Source organism: Thamnophis elegans, chromosome 15 (genome assembly GCF_009769535.1).
Source record: "Thamnophis elegans isolate rThaEle1 chromosome 15, rThaEle1.pri, whole genome shotgun sequence".
Classification (NCBI taxonomy): domain Eukaryota; kingdom Metazoa; phylum Chordata; class Lepidosauria; order Squamata; family Colubridae; genus Thamnophis; species Thamnophis elegans.
Window position 1 is genome coordinate 33,138,013 of NC_045555.1, and position 17,811 is coordinate 33,155,823.

Consider the following 17,811-nt stretch of genomic DNA (forward strand, 5'->3'; position numbering starts at 1 on the left):
TATCTTTTCCAATAAACAATCGAGTCGGAAGTTCATTTAAAAGCAATTTATTAGAATACTCTGATAAAGTGTGTTCTCCCTATGAAAAGGGGGAACCTCCAGAAATGGATTTCACTTGCTTTTATAGTTTGTACCACAAAGAACTTCAAAGCAAAAGTTGATTGGTTTAGAAACACCGTATTCTTTGCTCTATAAGATGTACTCCCCCGACCCAAAAAAAGTGGATGGAAATGTCTATGCATCTTATAGAGTGAATGTTGCTGAAGCCCTGCCCAACTGCCAGCCCCCACGCTTTGGACTCTGTCTCCCAGCAATTTGCCTCCTTGCAGCAAACAGCCTGGTCAGCTTCAGCACAGCATGATTTAGCACGAGCAGCTGATTGGTGGTTGGATTGGCCTCCCGGAATACCACTGTTCCAGGCTGCGGGGATCACTGCCGCCCATCACTGCCGTTGCAGCCTATCACTGCCACAGCCTATTGCCACCTCTGTGCATCCCATTTTCAGCCTCCATGTGTCACTTTTTAACCTCTGCACAGCCCATTTTCAGCCTCTGTGCATCCCATTTTTGGCCTGTTACAGGCAGCGAATCACTGCCGCCTGTAACGAGGCTGATCCAACTGCCAGTCAGCTGCTCCTGCTAAATCACGCTGTGCTGAAGCTGACCAGGCTGTTTGCTGGGAGGCAGAAGCAGATTCTTTTTTCTTGTTTTCCTCCCCAAAAGCTAGGTGTGTCTTATAGTCTGGAGCGCCTTATAGTGAGAAAAATACGGTAATCATCTGTTCAGTTACATCATAAGAATTACAGCATTACTGTAGAAAAGAGAATTGTATTCTGAATAGAGTAAAAGAAAAATTTGAAAAGGGAAAACATCAAAATGGGATTGGGAAAAATCCCTCAGCGCTTCCCAAGGTCTATTTTCTTCATTCATAGAGGCTTGAGAAGAGCTAAAAATGAAACTGTTATCTACAATGTATTGAATGCTCCCTTGCCAGTCCTGGTTCCCGAAAGAGGGGCTTTTTCTTGAAGATTATGTGAAATGATCAGCAATACAATTGAAAAAGCAAATTTAAAATACAAGAGAACTGTTGTCAGGCCTGCAATTATATTCCTTTTAGAATTTTGGCCTGCCACACTTTCTCTTATTTCGTTATGCTGTTTCATTAGTATAGTCGATGGGAGGGGGGAATAGAAGGAGTAGGATTGTGGAATGTTTTGTTTTCATTCTTCATTCGTGACCTCTAGGCTGGAATACTGCAACGTGCTCTACATGGGGCTGCCCTTGAAGAGCATCCGGCGGCTTCAGCTAGTCCAGAATGCGGCCGCGCGAGTGATCGTGGGTGCACCTCGGTTCGCCCACATAACACCTATCCTCCGCGAGCTGCACTGGCTACCTGTTGACCTCCGTGTGCGCTTCAAGGTGCTTCTTACTACCTATAAAGCCCTTCATGGTAGTGGATCTGCGTACTTGGGAGACCGCCTCCTGCCAATTACCTCCTCTCGACCCATAAGATCCCACAGATTAGGCCTCCTCCGAGTGCCATCTGCCAGCCAGTGCCGGCTGGCAACTACGCGGAGGAGAGCCTTTTCTGTAGCAGCTCCGACCCTCTGGAACGATCTCCCCGTGGAGATTCGTACCCTCACCACCCTTCAGACCTTCCACACAGCCCTCAAGATCTGGCTATCCCGCCAGGCCTGGGGGTAAAGACCATAGTTTGCCCCCGCCCGAATGTTGAATGAATGTTGTTTGATCTTAACTACATACTGTATTTTTATGTTATTGTACGTCTTCCCCTCCCATAAGTTGTTAGCCGCCCTGAGTCCCCTCAGGGAAAAGGGCGGCCTATAAATAAACGCAACTAACTAACTAACTAACTAGAAGCCAAGGTCATCCTTTGTCTCCGTACTTTGACACCTGACCGGAAGTAGCTGGATGTGGTTGCCAGCGTGGAAGAAGAAGATTGGACCATGTTATGGATTGTGGGTGTGGGGACAAGATCATGAACTTTTAACTGGGTGGGATTCTGATGTCATTTTCAGTATTGGGATTCCATAGCATAATGCCAACATGTCTGTCTTATTAAATTGGAACTTTAAGGATAGTTTTGCCTTGCTCTCTGATTTAATTCTGCATGATATTTGGAACACTGACAACAGTATTACAATAGCCACATTTCAAGTATTACAAAGTCCATCCTCTGTGGCCCTCGGGTTACATCTGTTCTCTGTCACTATCCTGTTGCAGCTGAGAACTCTGATGCAGATGGCTGTGAAAGGATGGGAAGGAGAAGAGGCAGCTACGTTTTGGCACTGCCACAATGCCTCCTGGGTAAGTCCCAGGCAGGCAGGCAAGACAAACAAAGCTTTCCCTAGCTCTTGTTTGTGGGGTTTTAGAAGCAACTCACTCTGGGTGAGGTTAGGATAGTCCCTGGGTAGAAATTATCTGTGTATAAAGCACCACAGAACAAAGGAAGTACAACCACCATGTGCTTTACTGCTCAATTATATAACTGTAACAGGAAACAGGAAACTCAGAACAAAAGAGCATAGTGGCGAGAAAAGTCATAAAATGGGGCAAAACTCACTTAACAAATGATTTAATAACATAAATTTCAGGCTCAATTGTAGTCGTAAGTAGAGGATTACCTCTAAAGAATTATCAGTTTTCCTAGGGAGCTGAAAAACCTGTTCATGACAGAGAGAAAAAATGTGGATTCAAGTGCTTCTCATTCAGTGACTGCAATCGATCCAATGATTGAGTTATTAATTAAAATACGTTAAGGGGTAAAGAGAGGCTGCAAAGATTACTAATTGCTCTGGTCTCATGTAGGATAGGATAGGATAGGATAGGATAGGATAGGATAGGATAGGATAGGATAGGATAGGATAGGATAGGATAGGATAGGATAGAAAATATGGACTGGACTAGACTGGACTGGACTGGACTGGACTGGAGCAGAGCAGAGCGGAAGAGAGAAGAGAAGAGAAGAGAAGAGAAGAAAAGAGAAGAGAAGAGAAGAGACGAGAAGAGAATTCTTTATTGGCCAAGTGTGATTGGACAGACAAGCAATTTGTCTTCGGTGCATAAGCTCTCATTGTACATAAAAACTAGAAGTGATCAATCATGATCAGGGGTGGGTTTCTCGCCCCGTTCCAACCGGTTCGGTTGGAACGAGGCCGGCGGCGTCCTCGTGCACGCATGCGGCGTCCTCGTGCACGCATGCGGCGTGCGCGTGCACGCACGTGGCGTGCGCATGCGTACTAGCATCTGCGCAATGCTCCAGCTGCTCCTGGAGGATCGCGCAGGCGCTGTATGCGTTCTGCGCATGCGTGGAAGCGCAGAATTCGTAAAAACTGGGTAAGGAGCGGGCGGGGTGTGCGGGCGCGCGTGGGCGCGGGGGGGGGGCTTCGCCGTTCCCGGAAGTTACTTACTTCCGGGTTCGGCGACCAACCGGATCGCAGGGACCGGTGCGAACCGGTTGAAACCCACCCCTGATCATGATCATAGTCACCATAAAAATAGAAAGATCAATTTCTTCTGTGCCGTGTGTGTGTGTGTATGTGTGTGTTTTGCCCTCATTGGGTGGAGAGATGTTGAACAGGTTTGTTCTTCTTAAGCTGTTTTTCTTTCCACATTGTTAAAAAATACTATAGGTATTTATCAATTTACAATAGTTCATTTAGTGACCATTCAAAGTTACAACAGGATTGAAAAAACTGACATGATCATTTTTCACACTTGTGACTGCTGCAGTATCCCTGTGGTCACATGATCAAAATTTGGATGCTTCGCAACGGGTTCATATTTATGATAGTTGCCATGTCCTGGGGTCATGTGATCCCTTTTTGCCACCTTCTGACAAGCAGAGCCGATGGGGAACCCTTATCCACTTAACAACCGTATTACTAACTTAACAACCTCAGTGATTCACTTAACAACTGCAGGAAGAACAGTCGTAAATGGGGCAAAACTCACTGAATAAGACATCTTGGTTAGTTACATAAAGTTTGGATTCAATAGCGGTCGTAAGTTGAGGACTACCTGTATACACCATTGATCATAATGGTATTCAGCCCGAAATCTGTGCAATGAAATATATTTCTATCTCGTCCGGTTGTTCTTTGACTCTCCGTCTCCCCTTTCCCACTCCTAGTTCTCCGTCCATAAATACCGCCCTTGCAGCAAAGGCCTCGGCCTCGCCCCACCCACACCCTCTGGGGCCTCCCAGGATCCTGCCAGGGAAATGGGAACGGCGCCTCCTTCTGGCAACTCAGCTTGGCTGCAAGCCCACCAAAGCATCTGGGGCATTTTCTGGGCAACAGAGTTTGTCCCGAAGCAATTCCCTCTGTTGCCAAGGCCACAAGGGGTACACTAAAAAGGATAAGGAGAAATGAAACAGGGAGGATGAACACCTGGAGGCATAAGTTCCTGCTAAGGAGCCCTGGCTCCTTCCCGCTGCTAAATCCCAAAGCATTCAGGGTAGACTGCTGCTCAACCTGGAGGCTCCCAAATGGCCACCTCAGAGGATGAATCTCCCATGCTTTTTTAAAAAAGACTCTTTTCTGGGCCTGGCTAGTCTAAAGAAAGGAGGGATTCGGGTGACATGATAGCCGTATTCCAGCATTTGAGGGGCTACCACCAAAGAAAAGGGGGGTAAAATTATTCTCCAAAGCAGAACAATAGATAATGGTTGTAAACTAAACAAAGAGGAAAAGCAACCTAGGATTAAGGGGAAACTTCCTGACAGTGAGGACAATTAACCAGTGGAACAGCTGGCCATCAGAAGTTGGGGCTGGTCCATCACTGGAGGTTTCTGAGAAGAGACTGGGCAGTCACTTGTCTTGAGATGGTATAGGTTCTCCTGCTTGAGCAGGGGGTTGGACTAGAAGACCTCCAAGGTCCCCTCCGGCTCTATTCTCTTCTCTTCTCTTCTATTTTGGAAACCTTTGAATCCCAGCTTGAAGCAGTCTGACAGCTAGGAAAGCTTTCATCCAGGAAATTACACTGGTAGAAATTGTGGCTAAAGGATTCTGTGCTCCCACTGTGTCAACTTTGATCACATCTGCAGGACGACAGATTATTTTGAGTTCTTGTTCAGAGAACTCCTGTTCAGTCGTGTCCAACTTCTATAGGCCATTGCTTTCCATGGTGAGTAGATATAGTTCATACCTTTTTTTAATGAAAATTATCAGTACTTTTGATCAGTGATGTCATCAAAGTAAACAAACCCACGTGCTGATTACGTCACCAGATCATGCCCCCTAAGCGGAAGTGACGTGCACAGCCCCCACCCTCCGGATGTGACGTGCATACCCCTCCTCCCCGGCTGGGGTGTGCATAATTGACCCCACGTGGTGCAGGTTTCACAAGATCATAACCCTAGCCGGATATGTGTAATGGCCTAAGCAACCCTAGCCGGATATGTGTAATGGCCTAAGCCCATAATGATGGGCTTAGACCATTACACATAGCCCTAACAGATAAGTTGTTGTGCAATATCCTAACCCTATTTTTCAGATAGGGTTGAAACTTACCCCATCAAGAAAGATGCCAAGACTCATAAAGCTATGAAATTTAGTTTAACCCTAGATTAATTCTATGGACATTCAAGGGTGGTGGGAGTGGGGTTGTGAAATAAAAAAATGTTTTTTATTTGTAATCAATCTCCCAAGGGCTGCATTTAAACCCACTTTTTTCCCTAGAAGGAATTTATTTCTAAGCAATGTTGGTTTTAATTTTTGTTGAGACATGGGGTCTGCATTTAACCATTTTTTCCTCTAAAAGGTATTTATTTCTAGGTAGATTGAAGCCAACAGAAAAGACAAGGAATATTAACAGGAATTAAAATGTTCACAATAGGCAACCCCGCCAGGTTGCATGCAGTGGATAAGCCTGTTCATTCATGCCTGGGATATGCCCTGACATGCCTTACTCGCCCACCCACCCCACTCCTCTGTGATTCCGGGCATGCGGAAGAGACATGTGTGGGACAGGCCCGGACATGTCTTACCTGCCCCACCCCACCCCTCCCCTGTGATTCTGTGCATACGCAAGGCGCACTTGTCATTACAAGAGCTGGTTAGTTTGCCTTAATTTCAGCAGTCTCTTGAAGATGGCAACCTCTGATTCCAAAGATGTTTTTAAAACAACAGCAAAAGCCAGCATCGAATGCTCTGACACAAGACCCCTGCCACCAGAATGCAACAAACCCTGTTGCAAGGGGTATGATAAAGAAAGTTTTTTATTCAGACCTGTTTTGCATGGCTGCAGCATGGAGTGTTGTAATTTTAACGATGATGTGCAGAGTACTTACCGGACAGTATGTGAAACAGCGAATGATGCTTCATTATCGCCCTGCAATGGTAAGTAAATATGTTTTTTTATTTATGATGTTGTAAATGACACTGGAGTGGATAACTCACTAACAAGATGCGCTTTATATTTTGCAGACTCCAAAATAATAACTCCTAGACAGCAAACTCTTCAAGACACCCCGATTTTATATTCCAGTGCTATTTGCTGCGGTCATAAAGCTTCTGCAGATTTTTAGGATCTAGACTATAACTAGGGTTCTGAGCTATCCCAGAGGTATGTTCCCGGGATTCAGCACCTTATATGTTTACACAGACATTGTAGAGCTCCAGATAGTAGGTGACTTCTATGTGCCGTTACTACGCTGTGTACCTGTGCAGGGGCAAGACAATGATTTCATAACTATGACCTATGACCGTCCACATTATGTGCCAGTCAGCAAACATCACATCGATACCATTACTATAGAAATCAAAACCGACCAGGACAAAAACGTGCATTTTTATCACGGGAAGGTAATTGTCAAGCTTCATTTTAGGCCTCGGAAAAGTGAAGGATGGTTGTAAACAAGGAGCACGGGAGACCTCAAGACTATGTGGCTTACTACAGGGCACAAGCTGGGGGCGGCCTTCCGGGCTTCCGAGGAGCCCCCATTATGTACGGGACCGGTTTAGGAGGTTTGTTCCATGGACTTTTTCGAAAAGCAATGCCTTTTTTGAGGCGAGGATTAGAAATCATAAAACCGCATGTGAAATCTGCTGCCAAAAACATCGCCAGAGATGTTGCGGGATATCTTGTATCCCGTGTTGTTGAGAACGGGCAGGATGGATCAGGGCTGGCCATAGCCAGGAAGAATTACGCATCGGGCCCGCCTATTCCGTTTAAAAAGAGAAGACTTGTGAAAAAGCCCCGTCATACCAAGAGGAGACGTGTGCAGAAGAGGAAACCCTGTGACAAGGAAGACATATTCTAATACATTATGTCATTTATTCATTCTGCTTCAGAGGAACATGTCAAATCTGAACTGGATCTTTTTCAACTGGCGCCTACACAGACCAGTATTGAAAACAGTATCTATATCGAGATCCCCCCTTTATCAGCGCTAACGCCCAACGGACCCCTGGAATTTTTCATCACGGGGCATGGTGAGCATTACACGGATTTAAACAACACCCTCCTGTATGTGAGTTGCAAGATTGTAAAAGCGGACGGGTCAGATATTGATGACGGGGCAAGGGTGGCCCTGGTCAACTATCCCATAGCATCTCTGTTTAACCAGCTGGATGTTACCTTGGGAGATCGACTCATTACCCAGAGCCATCACTACTATTCGTATAGGGCCGTAATTGAACTGATTCTCAACTTTGGTGGTGATGCATTGGGTACCCAATTTACTTCTGGGGGATTTTACAAAGATGACTCAGATCTCATGGAGAGTACTCTACTGACAGCGGCTGGGAACTCTGGTTTCAAATCGAGAGCGAGACACACGAGCGGTAGTCGAAAATGGGACCTGCTTGGGCCTCTGCATAGCGATCTGTTTTTTCAAGACAGACTGCTAATTAATGGCATAGATGTGAAAGTCAAACTCACAAGAAGCAGAAATGAATTTTGCGTGATGAAGGATGGCAATGAGAATTACAAAGTGCAACTCCTGGCAGCTTCTCTCTTTGTAAAACGTGTGAAAATAGCCCCGGGAGTGCGCCTTGGCCATGCAGAAGCTTTGCTAACCGCCAATGCCAAATACCCCATTGATCGAGTGGGGATGAAGGTTTACAGCATTCCCGCAGGTAGTCTTGTGTGTAATCAGGAAAATCTATTTCTGGGTCAACTGCCTAAACAATTAGTGATTGGGTTTGTGGACAATGCCGCTTTTAGTGGGGATTATGAAAGAAATCCATTCAATTTTCAACACTGCAATGTCAATTTCTGCGCCCTGCATTGTGATGGCGAACAGATCCCCGCAAAGCCTCTTCAGCCCGATTATGAGCATGGTCTTTTTGTGAGAGAGTACATGCAGATGGTGCAAGCAACAGGCAAAGGCATGAAAGACAGACCGTTGTTAATCAGCCGGGAAGAGTTTAACCGAGGGTATACTTTGTATTGTTTTGACTTGAGTCCTGATCAGGGATGCTCTGAGCACTATTCATTGATCAGGAACGGCAACCTCAGAGCCGAAATTAGATTTGCACAGCCCCTCCCCAACACCGTTAACATGATACTCTATGCAATCTTTGAAAACCTTATTGAAATAAGTCACACACGGAATGTACTTTTTGATTATATGTGAGTATGGACACACAGCAGCTCCTCCACTTGTTCTCCGGAAATAAGGCCTTTCTAGGGGTCTACCCTTGTGACCTGTTACCCCAGAGACAGATCACCAAAAGACCTTTTGGATTAATCATAAATACCCATCCTCACACTCTTCCTGGGGAGCACTGGCTGGCCCTCTACTTTCCATCTCCAGGATATGGTGAATTTTTTGATTCTTATGGAAGACCTCCATATAGCCATGACTTTCCTGACACCATAGTGATGTTTTTGGAGCAGCAAGCTGAGAAGTACACATTTCACCAACGTCAATTGCAACACCCTAGTGCTGTGACCTGCGGACAACACTGTGCATTTTTTCTGCTGAACCGTACTAAAGGAGTAACCTATGAAAATATTTTAAATATGTACTCCAATGTAGATATTAAAAATGATCAAATGGTAAAGCTGTTTGTAAAAACTATAAAGGTGGGGAGGGGGCTTGGACCCTGTAACTGTCACCAGTGCATGCAGGCATGCATGCCTTACTGTAAAATAAAGAAAAAGACTTAAATGTTTAATGTTCACTGTGTTTTTATTCATTTTAAAAATTGAGCCAGTCACCAAACCTGAGCTGACTTCTAGGTTTTATTGTCCAAGGGCTAGTGGGTGTGCCTGTAAACATAGTCTTCTGAGCCCCAAAAGGTGCTGTCATAACAGAGTCGGGGCTAGCAACAGTTTGATCCTTAACAACCAGAGTATCTTTCAACTTTTCTATTTGTTCTTTAACAGCAGTAGACCCCAGCTCAGAAGTTGGAACATTCACTTCAGCCATAGCATTCATAAAATCATCCCATCCTTTAGGTTTCCGCTTCTCAGTAGGGACTCGGTGTTGCGAGGCGCCTTTCACCAAGTCTAAAATATTAGTACCGGGAATAGGTACACCTTTGTATAAAAAGGTACCCCGATCATCCCAGGTTGAGACGTCCTGGTGTTTTTTCATTTTGTTCAGCAAAAGTTCTGCATTTTTCCTATAACGAGTGCTCACACCGCTTAGGATATCATCCATAGCGGTGATCTGTGGAGTTGTTTGTGGCGGCTGTTCTGGTAATGTTGGAAGTGGTTGAGGCTCCCCCGGTGGATAAATGAGATTCAGTTTGTCCTTTTCAGACTCATTTTGCCTGGTCAGTCTTAGATACCTCTGCAGTACAGAATTGTAGAGCTTAATCTTGTCATCCTCACTCAAATCATGCCTCTGAAGTATGTTGCGCATCTCATCATCCAACCGGTTAGTGGCTGTAGTCCCCATAGTAGGCATCCTGCCCTGTAGCTGCTCCATCTGATGACGCGACACCAGATACATTTTCTCTGCATGGTCCATGGTTTACCCTGCTAACAGGCTAGTCAACAGAGGAATAGCAGACCCTAGCAAGGGACCTATAAAACCGCCCGACTGAAGTATGATCTGTTTCTTCTTTTTGAGTGAAACCTTTCTATCACTCAGCTTTTTAATGACACCCTTCTTACTCTTTAGAGACCGGAATTGTGAAGGTTTCAGAGGAAGATTTCCTTTTAGGGTGTTCAGTACTATTTCTGCTATTGACCCCACCAGGTCATTATTAGCATTGCATAAAATGGCTTTTCTCTGTCTTGGTCCAGACTTTACTAAGATTTTTAAAAGCCCCCAATTTCTACGTAACCTCTCTGACATCTTAAATGAACTAGTGCTAAGATAACTGGGCTACAACTTTTTACTCTTCTTTTTCATTGTGTAAACAGTAGGCCAATCAGCCTACTATAGGCCTTAGCCTATAGGATTTTGGAGTGGTGGCTGACAAATCTACTAATAGGTACCCGTGTGGTTTGTGAGTGGCATCTTGGAATACTTCTAAAAAATACTTTGTGTTAGTGGGGTACATCTGCCTAGCCAGTGTGACAATTTGCATTTGATCACGGGGGCTTCTGAATAAAACCAAATATTTGGAATTCAGAGCTATTGTCCTCATTTTCTTACCTTGAAAAAACAGGTTTTGTAGTATGAGAATAATGCTCAGGTTTCTGTGATGAACGTACTGTGTAAAAGCCTTCTCTATTTGGTCACTGTCACCGACAGATGCCATGAGATCATCTATCACAGCTAGAGTTATTTGATTTGGCGGAAACAAAACATCATCTTCAAAAGAAGACGGAAGACCTTCCATAAACTTAATATAAGGGAATTTATTAAGCAGTTCTTTGTACAGAGGTTGCCAACAGCTATAAAACCATACAATATTTTGAGGACTTTGAGACAATATCCCATCACCATGTTCTAACATTTGTTTGATAAAAAAAGATTTACCAGAATTGGACGGCCCACTTATAATACAGGAAAAAGGGTGTACAAATTGTGCAATGTTTTCCATAATCCTTAATAACCGTAAGGCAGTGTACAGTAATCCTCACTCATTAATAACCTTTTATTATACACAACTTTTAAAGTTTTTCGGAGGACCCTCATTTCTAGGGTCCACTGTTTCTTAACCCTGACAATTCCCAACTGTTCTACACTGATCTCCTTTTTTCTCTTTGCATCAGGCAGACAATAATTATCTCCCAAATCTTTCAAGAGAGAAAGAGCCAAGGTGGCGCAGTGGTTAAATGCAGCACTGCAGGCTACTGCTAGATCAGCAGGTCAGCGGTTCAAATCTCACCGGCTCAGGGTTGACTCAGCCTTCCATCCTTCCGAGGTGGGTAAAATGAGGACCCAGATTGTTGGGGGCAATATGCTGACTCTCTGTAAACCGCTTAGAGAGGCCTGAAAGGCCTATGAAGCGGTATATAAGTCTACTGCTATTGCTATTTCAAACTGTCAAAGTTAACTTTACTGCTATTACCACAATTTAGCGTGATACCCTTCACTTTTACCACTGCTTCACCGTTGGAGAAAGCATAAGCATACGTTTTGCGGCCGGCCGCAACAAACTCTGTTATCGTAGTGTTTGGTGGAATTCCGCTTGTCAGTTGTCCTAAATAATCACCCAAATGGGGTGTCCACGCCCCCTCTCTACTTACAAAGATGACTGAATTGGTGTCATGGTACAGACACCTATCGCCCAGCCCCTCCAGTATGTATAATTCTAGCCGTGCATAAGCGGTCGTAAAGCTGGCAATGAATACATTAGTGCATGAGGATTTGGTGGGTTGGTTCGTGGCTGTTTTCCACGTCACGACAGCTGTCTCTGTATCCACAAACTCACATGAAGAAACATCATAATAGGGCACAAAAAGATATTTGAATAATTCCTCAGGGTTTGTCACCACTGATGTGGTCAGGTGATTGGTGCTCTGGCCAAACTTGCCCCACAATGAATTTAAAAAGAGTTTGGCAATCTGTCTTTTGGCAGGATTTACTTCAATGTGGTCACGTCGTAAATGGACCCCTTCCATCTTTTCGTAATCCTGAATATATTGCTCTTTATCCTGATCTGTTTTGCACCATTCACGGTAACCACTGGCCTCCTGTTTCTGTCTGAGATGCATGTTCATATATCCTGAAAATAGCTCATTTGAAGTTCTTTCAAAATGCCAGATCTCATAGATTTCAACAATTCTGTAACCTTTTTCTAAGGCTACATTCAATTCAACAGTACACCATGTTCCGGTCACAGCTCTTTCCTCATCACTGTGTTTACAGGGAGAGGTTTGCAGTTTTTCTGTGCAGGTTGCGCACAAACTAAACATTAATTTGCCCCCTGATTTGTGAGGTAGGACTGGGAAATAGAGATTCCTTGGCGGGTACACTTTGACTTTGACTAGCCCAAAATATTGCTTTATGTCCCCAAAGTTTTGATAGATGATTTGAGGGTGCCCAATTGGATACTCCTTGGTCTTATTCACAAAAGGTTACAAACTGGTGAAATCGTAGTATAAGATTTGTTCACCAGGTTTTGGTTTGTAGTACAGGCATGTAGCATTTATTCTACCGACAAAAAAAGCATCTCGAGGATTCAAAGGAGCTGGGAGCTTATTCTCAACTAGAAACTGCTTCAAAGAGGTGTCATCCTCCACCATGGCATGCCACTCATGTTCCCAGATGCAGCGCACAGCATAACCCTGTGACCTGAGGTATTCTTCTTTAATCCTAGTACGGCTGTGCAGACTACTATATGTTGAATCAAGTAATTTGTTGAAGTCTTTTTCAGAGTAGCAGACAGGGCACCCATGAAAAAAACACCCGTGAAATTCAAAAGCTGTGGGGGTTCCATTTATGACCGCAAAACCATCCAAAAAATACTTGCCCACTTTCTTTTCACCGCCCTTCAGAGCATGTTGAATATTGAGCTTCTCAGTGTGCTCTATATACAACAACCATTGAATCGCTAGAGCCGAATACCTTTTCTGTGTATTGTGATAATTGTCCAAAGGATCTAAAGCAATGGTATTGCTTTTCAAATACATGAACAGGTACTGCGCCATGCAGACAGATGCCAATGTGAAATATTGGAAGAGGTCAATGCATTGAATCTCCTCAACAATATCCAACTCGACCCCACTGTGGTACTCACGCTCAGTCATTTTCATCACCTGATCCCTAAATCGAATACAGGCCTCTCTTAATATATCTACATCCTGTCTGCAATAGTAAGCCAGAGCCTTCTTTAGTTTAAACACGGTACCTCTATTAGCAGTGTGCCATTTCAGGAATTCTTCTCTCTCCCCGGGCATCATAGTTTCTGGGCTGTAATACTTGGTTTCAGGGAGTGGTCCCACATAGTCTTGATTGGCCATTGTATTGAACAAGTGAGGGAAATATCCTTTGCAGCCTTGAAACCCCATAGCTTTGGGTAATTTGGATAATTTAAGTGGTAAAAATGAGAGGCTATCAATAAACCGAATCTTATAGTCTGGAAGGGTAAGACACAGTAGTTTCCCCCCCCCTGACTTATAAGTTGAACCCTAACCTTTTCACGGATCAGCTGCCTCAGTACAAGGTATCCATCATAACCTTTGGAGTTGTGTGCAATAATAGTACATCCTTTAAACTTATGATTTATAAATTTCTTTATAAACTGTTCCAGACATCTAACACCATAACAATCCCACCTCACAACATCTTTATCGTCCTCATCCTTCAACATATCCCTGGCACATGTATAATTAGGTATGTGGGTGCCTGTTTCTTGGCAGCATTCAAAATCATAAATAATGTATCTTTCGCCAATTCGTGGTCGGTCCAACGATTTTAGAAAGCATAAATGACCTTCCAAGCTTTCAACCTTCTCAGAGCACTGCCCACATTTGACTTCCTTGCACTTTTTGTGGGGGGTAAAGACATAAAGGCCACATGTTTCACAATATTCTTTAGTCTTACACTCAACTTTTCCCTCCTTAGCGAGTTGTGTGTTTCTTTCAGCACATTCCTTAGACCGACAAGGTGCTTTGCACCTACAGCACAGCACCTTCTCCACCTCAACCTGCTGACACTCTTGCTTTAGGCACGCTCTGCAAATATATTGACACCCATGACTAAATTTGTGGTGGTAAGCCGTGTGGCAGAATTTACAGAAATAGTGTTCGCCCAGAAAGCCCTTGATATTTTTGATGCCATAGTAATGCTTGTCGTGTAATAATATAAATACTATTTTTTCTTGCTGCGCGTCCCAGCGGATTCTGATCCAAAATTGGATCTCGGAGACAGTTTGTCTGACAGGGTTCATGTGAGACTCTTCAGAGCTCACATCCCCCACATCTGTCCAGCTGGAGAACTTCAGGTTGACTTCCATAGTCCAATTAAACTCTGAAGACGAGGCTATTGATTATCAGCTTTTATTTCTGCAGAAAGCTAAAGACTGGATGACCTTTTGGTCTCCCACCTTAACAGAGCAGGCAGAGAAAAAAATCAGGCAAGCACCAAAAACTTTTCCAAACATCTTACATCTCACACAGCTTGAACAGAATGTCATTGCTATGGAAACATAATTTGATATCATGTGAATTTCATGATTTTTCTCAGCGCTCTGAAAACAACAGACATTGGAAGGGAAAAGAAATACATTTTCTGGCGTATCACTCAGATATTTGTTAGGGAATGCTGAACACACATTTTAAGCAAGGCTACTTGGCAGAATCCACATTCTACTTTTCACAAGAAGTTACTTTGCTAGGCTAAGCTTGGCAATTCATCTAGAAGTTTTATCTATGTAGTTGGCACCTTAGGTTACAATGGAGCTTCTCTCAACAGCAATTTAACAAAAGCTAAATTAGGTTACACTCTGTGTACGCTGTTATCCAGTGATGGCAAAACTTTAGAGACTGAATGCCCAAACTGCAACCCAAAACCCACTTATTTATCAGCAATTTATCCTGAATAATAAGGTTTTAGTTTTGTTCTGTCCTGGGCAATGAGGTCTCGCTCAGGCAGCCAGTTAACTCCACGAGTAGGTATCTCTTTAGATCAACTTTATTATCAGGCATTCTTAATAGCAAAACTTACAGTTCAGTGTTAAGATACTTCTGACTTCTTTAATCTGGTTCCATTACGTGGTGTAAAAAGACATTATTTTCTCTAACCCATGCTGTGATGCAAGGCTGCTTTCTGGTAGACAAAGGGATTCCAAACTGGCTGGCGATCACCTTTCCCGTGGCAAGATACCCCCGGGGGCCAATCAGATGTGGTCACATGTTATGGGACTACATTTCCCACAAGGCAGTTCTGCCTACATTTCCCATAAGGTGGCTACATTTCCCATGAGGTAGTTTCTTAAAGGAGACAGTTCTTAATTCCTACATTAGCTATATACTGTTGGGACAGCACACTCCCCGCCTGTAATTATAAACTCCACTACTTACTAACATTTAACTAAAGGCAAACAAACCATGTCATAAACAATGCAAACTTGACTATCTAATTAACTGAGTTACACAAAGGCATAGCATGACTATCTGATTAACTAAACTAAAAAAAGGCATAACATCAAACATGTAACTAACATGCCCCTTCTTCACCCGCCCCCCCCCCAGCGGATTCTGATCCAAAATTGGATCTCGGAGACAGTTTGTCTGACAGGGTTCATGTGAGACTCTTCAGAGCTCACATCCCCCACATCTGTCCAGCTGGAGAACTTCAGGTTGACTTCCATAGTCCAATTAAACTCTGAAGACGAGGCTATTGATTATCAGCTTTTATTTCTGCAGAAAGGAAAAGACTAGATGACCTTTTTGTCTCCCACCTTAACAGAGCAGGCAGAGAGAGAAAAAAAGGCACACACACACAAAACTTTTCCAAACATCTTACAGCTCACACAGCTTGCACACAACGTCATTGCTATAGAAACATAATTTGATATTATGCGAATTTCATGATTTTTCTCAGCGCTCTAAAAACAATAGATTTTAGAAGGGAAAAATACATTTTCTGGTGTATAACTCAGAGCTTTGTTAGGGAATGCTGAACACACATTTTAAGTTACAATCAAGGCTACTTGGCAGAATCCACATTTTACTTTTCACAAGATGTTACTTTGCTAGGCTAAGCTTGGCAATTCGCCTAGAAGTTTTATTTATGTTGTTGGCACCTTAGGTTACAATGGAGCTTCTCTCAACAGCAATTTAACAAAAGCTGAATTAGGTTACACTCTAGACTGAATGTCCAAACCGCAACCCAAAACCCACTTATTTATCTCTGAGTGCCAACACAGCAATTTAACCTGAATAATGAGGTTTTAGTTTAGAAAAACAACTCATACATGATTAACGTCTTTTCTCTGAAAAGAACCCCCACAATAATAGTGCTTTCAATGATACAAACACCTTTTTATTGAAAGGTAAACGTTTGCATTTGGCATGATTTTGATTAATGTGACTTTTGCTGTTGAATGCACTCTGATAATTTTTCTAACTTTGACTAATACTTTGTAAGTTTGAGAGCAACACATACAGCACTCAGGTCATCTGTTAGTCCAGGGGTGTCAAATCAATTTCAATGAGAGCCCCATTGTGGTTGACTTTGGAGGCCATGGTAGGTGTGCTCCCACTGCTGCAGTGCTCACTCTCCTTGGTTGCTCATTGTGTGTGCAGGAGGGCAAAGTATGTGGGTCAGAGAGAGACCCACTCCCTCTCCTTATGAGACCTAGCTTTGTAAGAAAAGCGTTCTCAATGATAGGATGGGAGACCACCAGGAAAGGTCAGGAGGAGAGGACAAGGGGATGATAAAAGGCAGCAGGGCTGCTGGTGATCAAGTGCTAAGGCAGGATTTACCTCACACCTTCACTCTCTCTCATATTCTTCTTCCTTCTCTTATTTTTCCTTCCCTCTCCATTCTTCCTTCCCCTCTTTCCTTCTTTTTCTTTCTCTTTCCTGTCCCTTCTTCGATGCTCCAATGCAAAAACGGAAATATTCCTTGCCTTGTGATCAAATGGCACTTTTGCTGGTAGTTTGTGGCCACTGAAAAGACTGAGGACAAATCAGGCTCAGTTTATTCCATGCTTGCATTTCATGGGGACAGACGACAGTACAGCAAAACTGTCAAAATGATGGCTCTGGTAGTTGATCAGAGCTCCTCTGTTTTTTACGTGCAACAACTTTAGCATTTAAGAACAGAGCTAAGTTAGTTGCTTTGCTATGGATACATAATGATCCTTAAAAGAGCTCTTCCGTAGGGACCCTGCCATGGTCTCATTCAGACTGGAAATATAGCAAAGGAAAGTATTCCCCGCATTTGCTTTGTCCTGTTTACCCCACTGGAAATAGCTGTTTGCAACCCACAAGGAGGGGATACTTTCCTAAGAGCTCCCAATTCAAGAATACTAATGTGCCCGTGAGGTATCTCAGGGTGGGGAAGGACATGGAGGTCCTAGTGATAGAAGAGATCCTCAAGCCTCCCCAATCCACTAAGATACCTCCTGCTTCTCCCTCCCTTCCTGAAACTTTGGGAACCTCTTGTCTCCTCTCTTGTTTCTCTGCTTCTTTGCTTTTGAAGAAGGGAAATGCTTTTTGTGCCGAGAATGGACACTCTTGGCTGCTATAATATTGTGCCCTGAATAGGCACCCATCCTCTTTTGCAGAGTCAGGGACCCAGAAACTTTCATTCTCTGGGCAAAAAGTGATTGCCTGCTCCTCCCCTGCCCCTAACTATTTCGCACTTAACTACTTAATTGGGCTTCTTTGTCTCACATGCAAATGGGGCCAGGCAGAGACAGTGAGGGTAAGAGAGGAGTGTGTGTGTCTGTTTGTTTGTGTGTTTGTGTGTGGGCGGGCACCCCAACTG

At 43.7% G+C, this 17,811-nt stretch overlaps 1 protein-coding gene across 1 annotated transcript; it reads left to right on the forward strand.

Moving 5' to 3' along the window:
- The first annotated feature begins 6,270 nt into the window (after positions 1–6,270).
- Positions 6,271–8,601, forward strand: LOC116518737 (uncharacterized protein F54H12.2-like). The gene is made up of 3 exons (XM_032232252.1): positions 6,271–6,361; positions 6,627–6,826; positions 7,318–8,601. Exons 1-3 carry the CDS (start codon positions 6,271–6,273, stop codon positions 8,599–8,601), a joined length of 1,575 nt encoding a protein of 524 aa, XP_032088143.1.
- Positions 8,602–17,811: the final 9,210 nt, after the last annotated feature.

Bases quoted from the DNA above. Each gene is read 5' to 3' on its own strand.
- LOC116518737 (XM_032232252.1), top strand. From the start codon at position 6,271: ATGGAGTGTTGTAATTTTAACGATGATGTGCAGAGTACTTACCGGACA. The intron at 6,362-6,626 runs GTAAGTAAATAT...ATGTTTACACAG, and splicing joins TTCATTATCGCCCTGCAATG to ACATTGTAGAGCTCCAGATA. The intron at 6,827-7,317 runs GTAATTGTCAAG...TCTGCTTCAGAG, and splicing joins TGCATTTTTATCACGGGAAG to GAACATGTCAAATCTGAACT.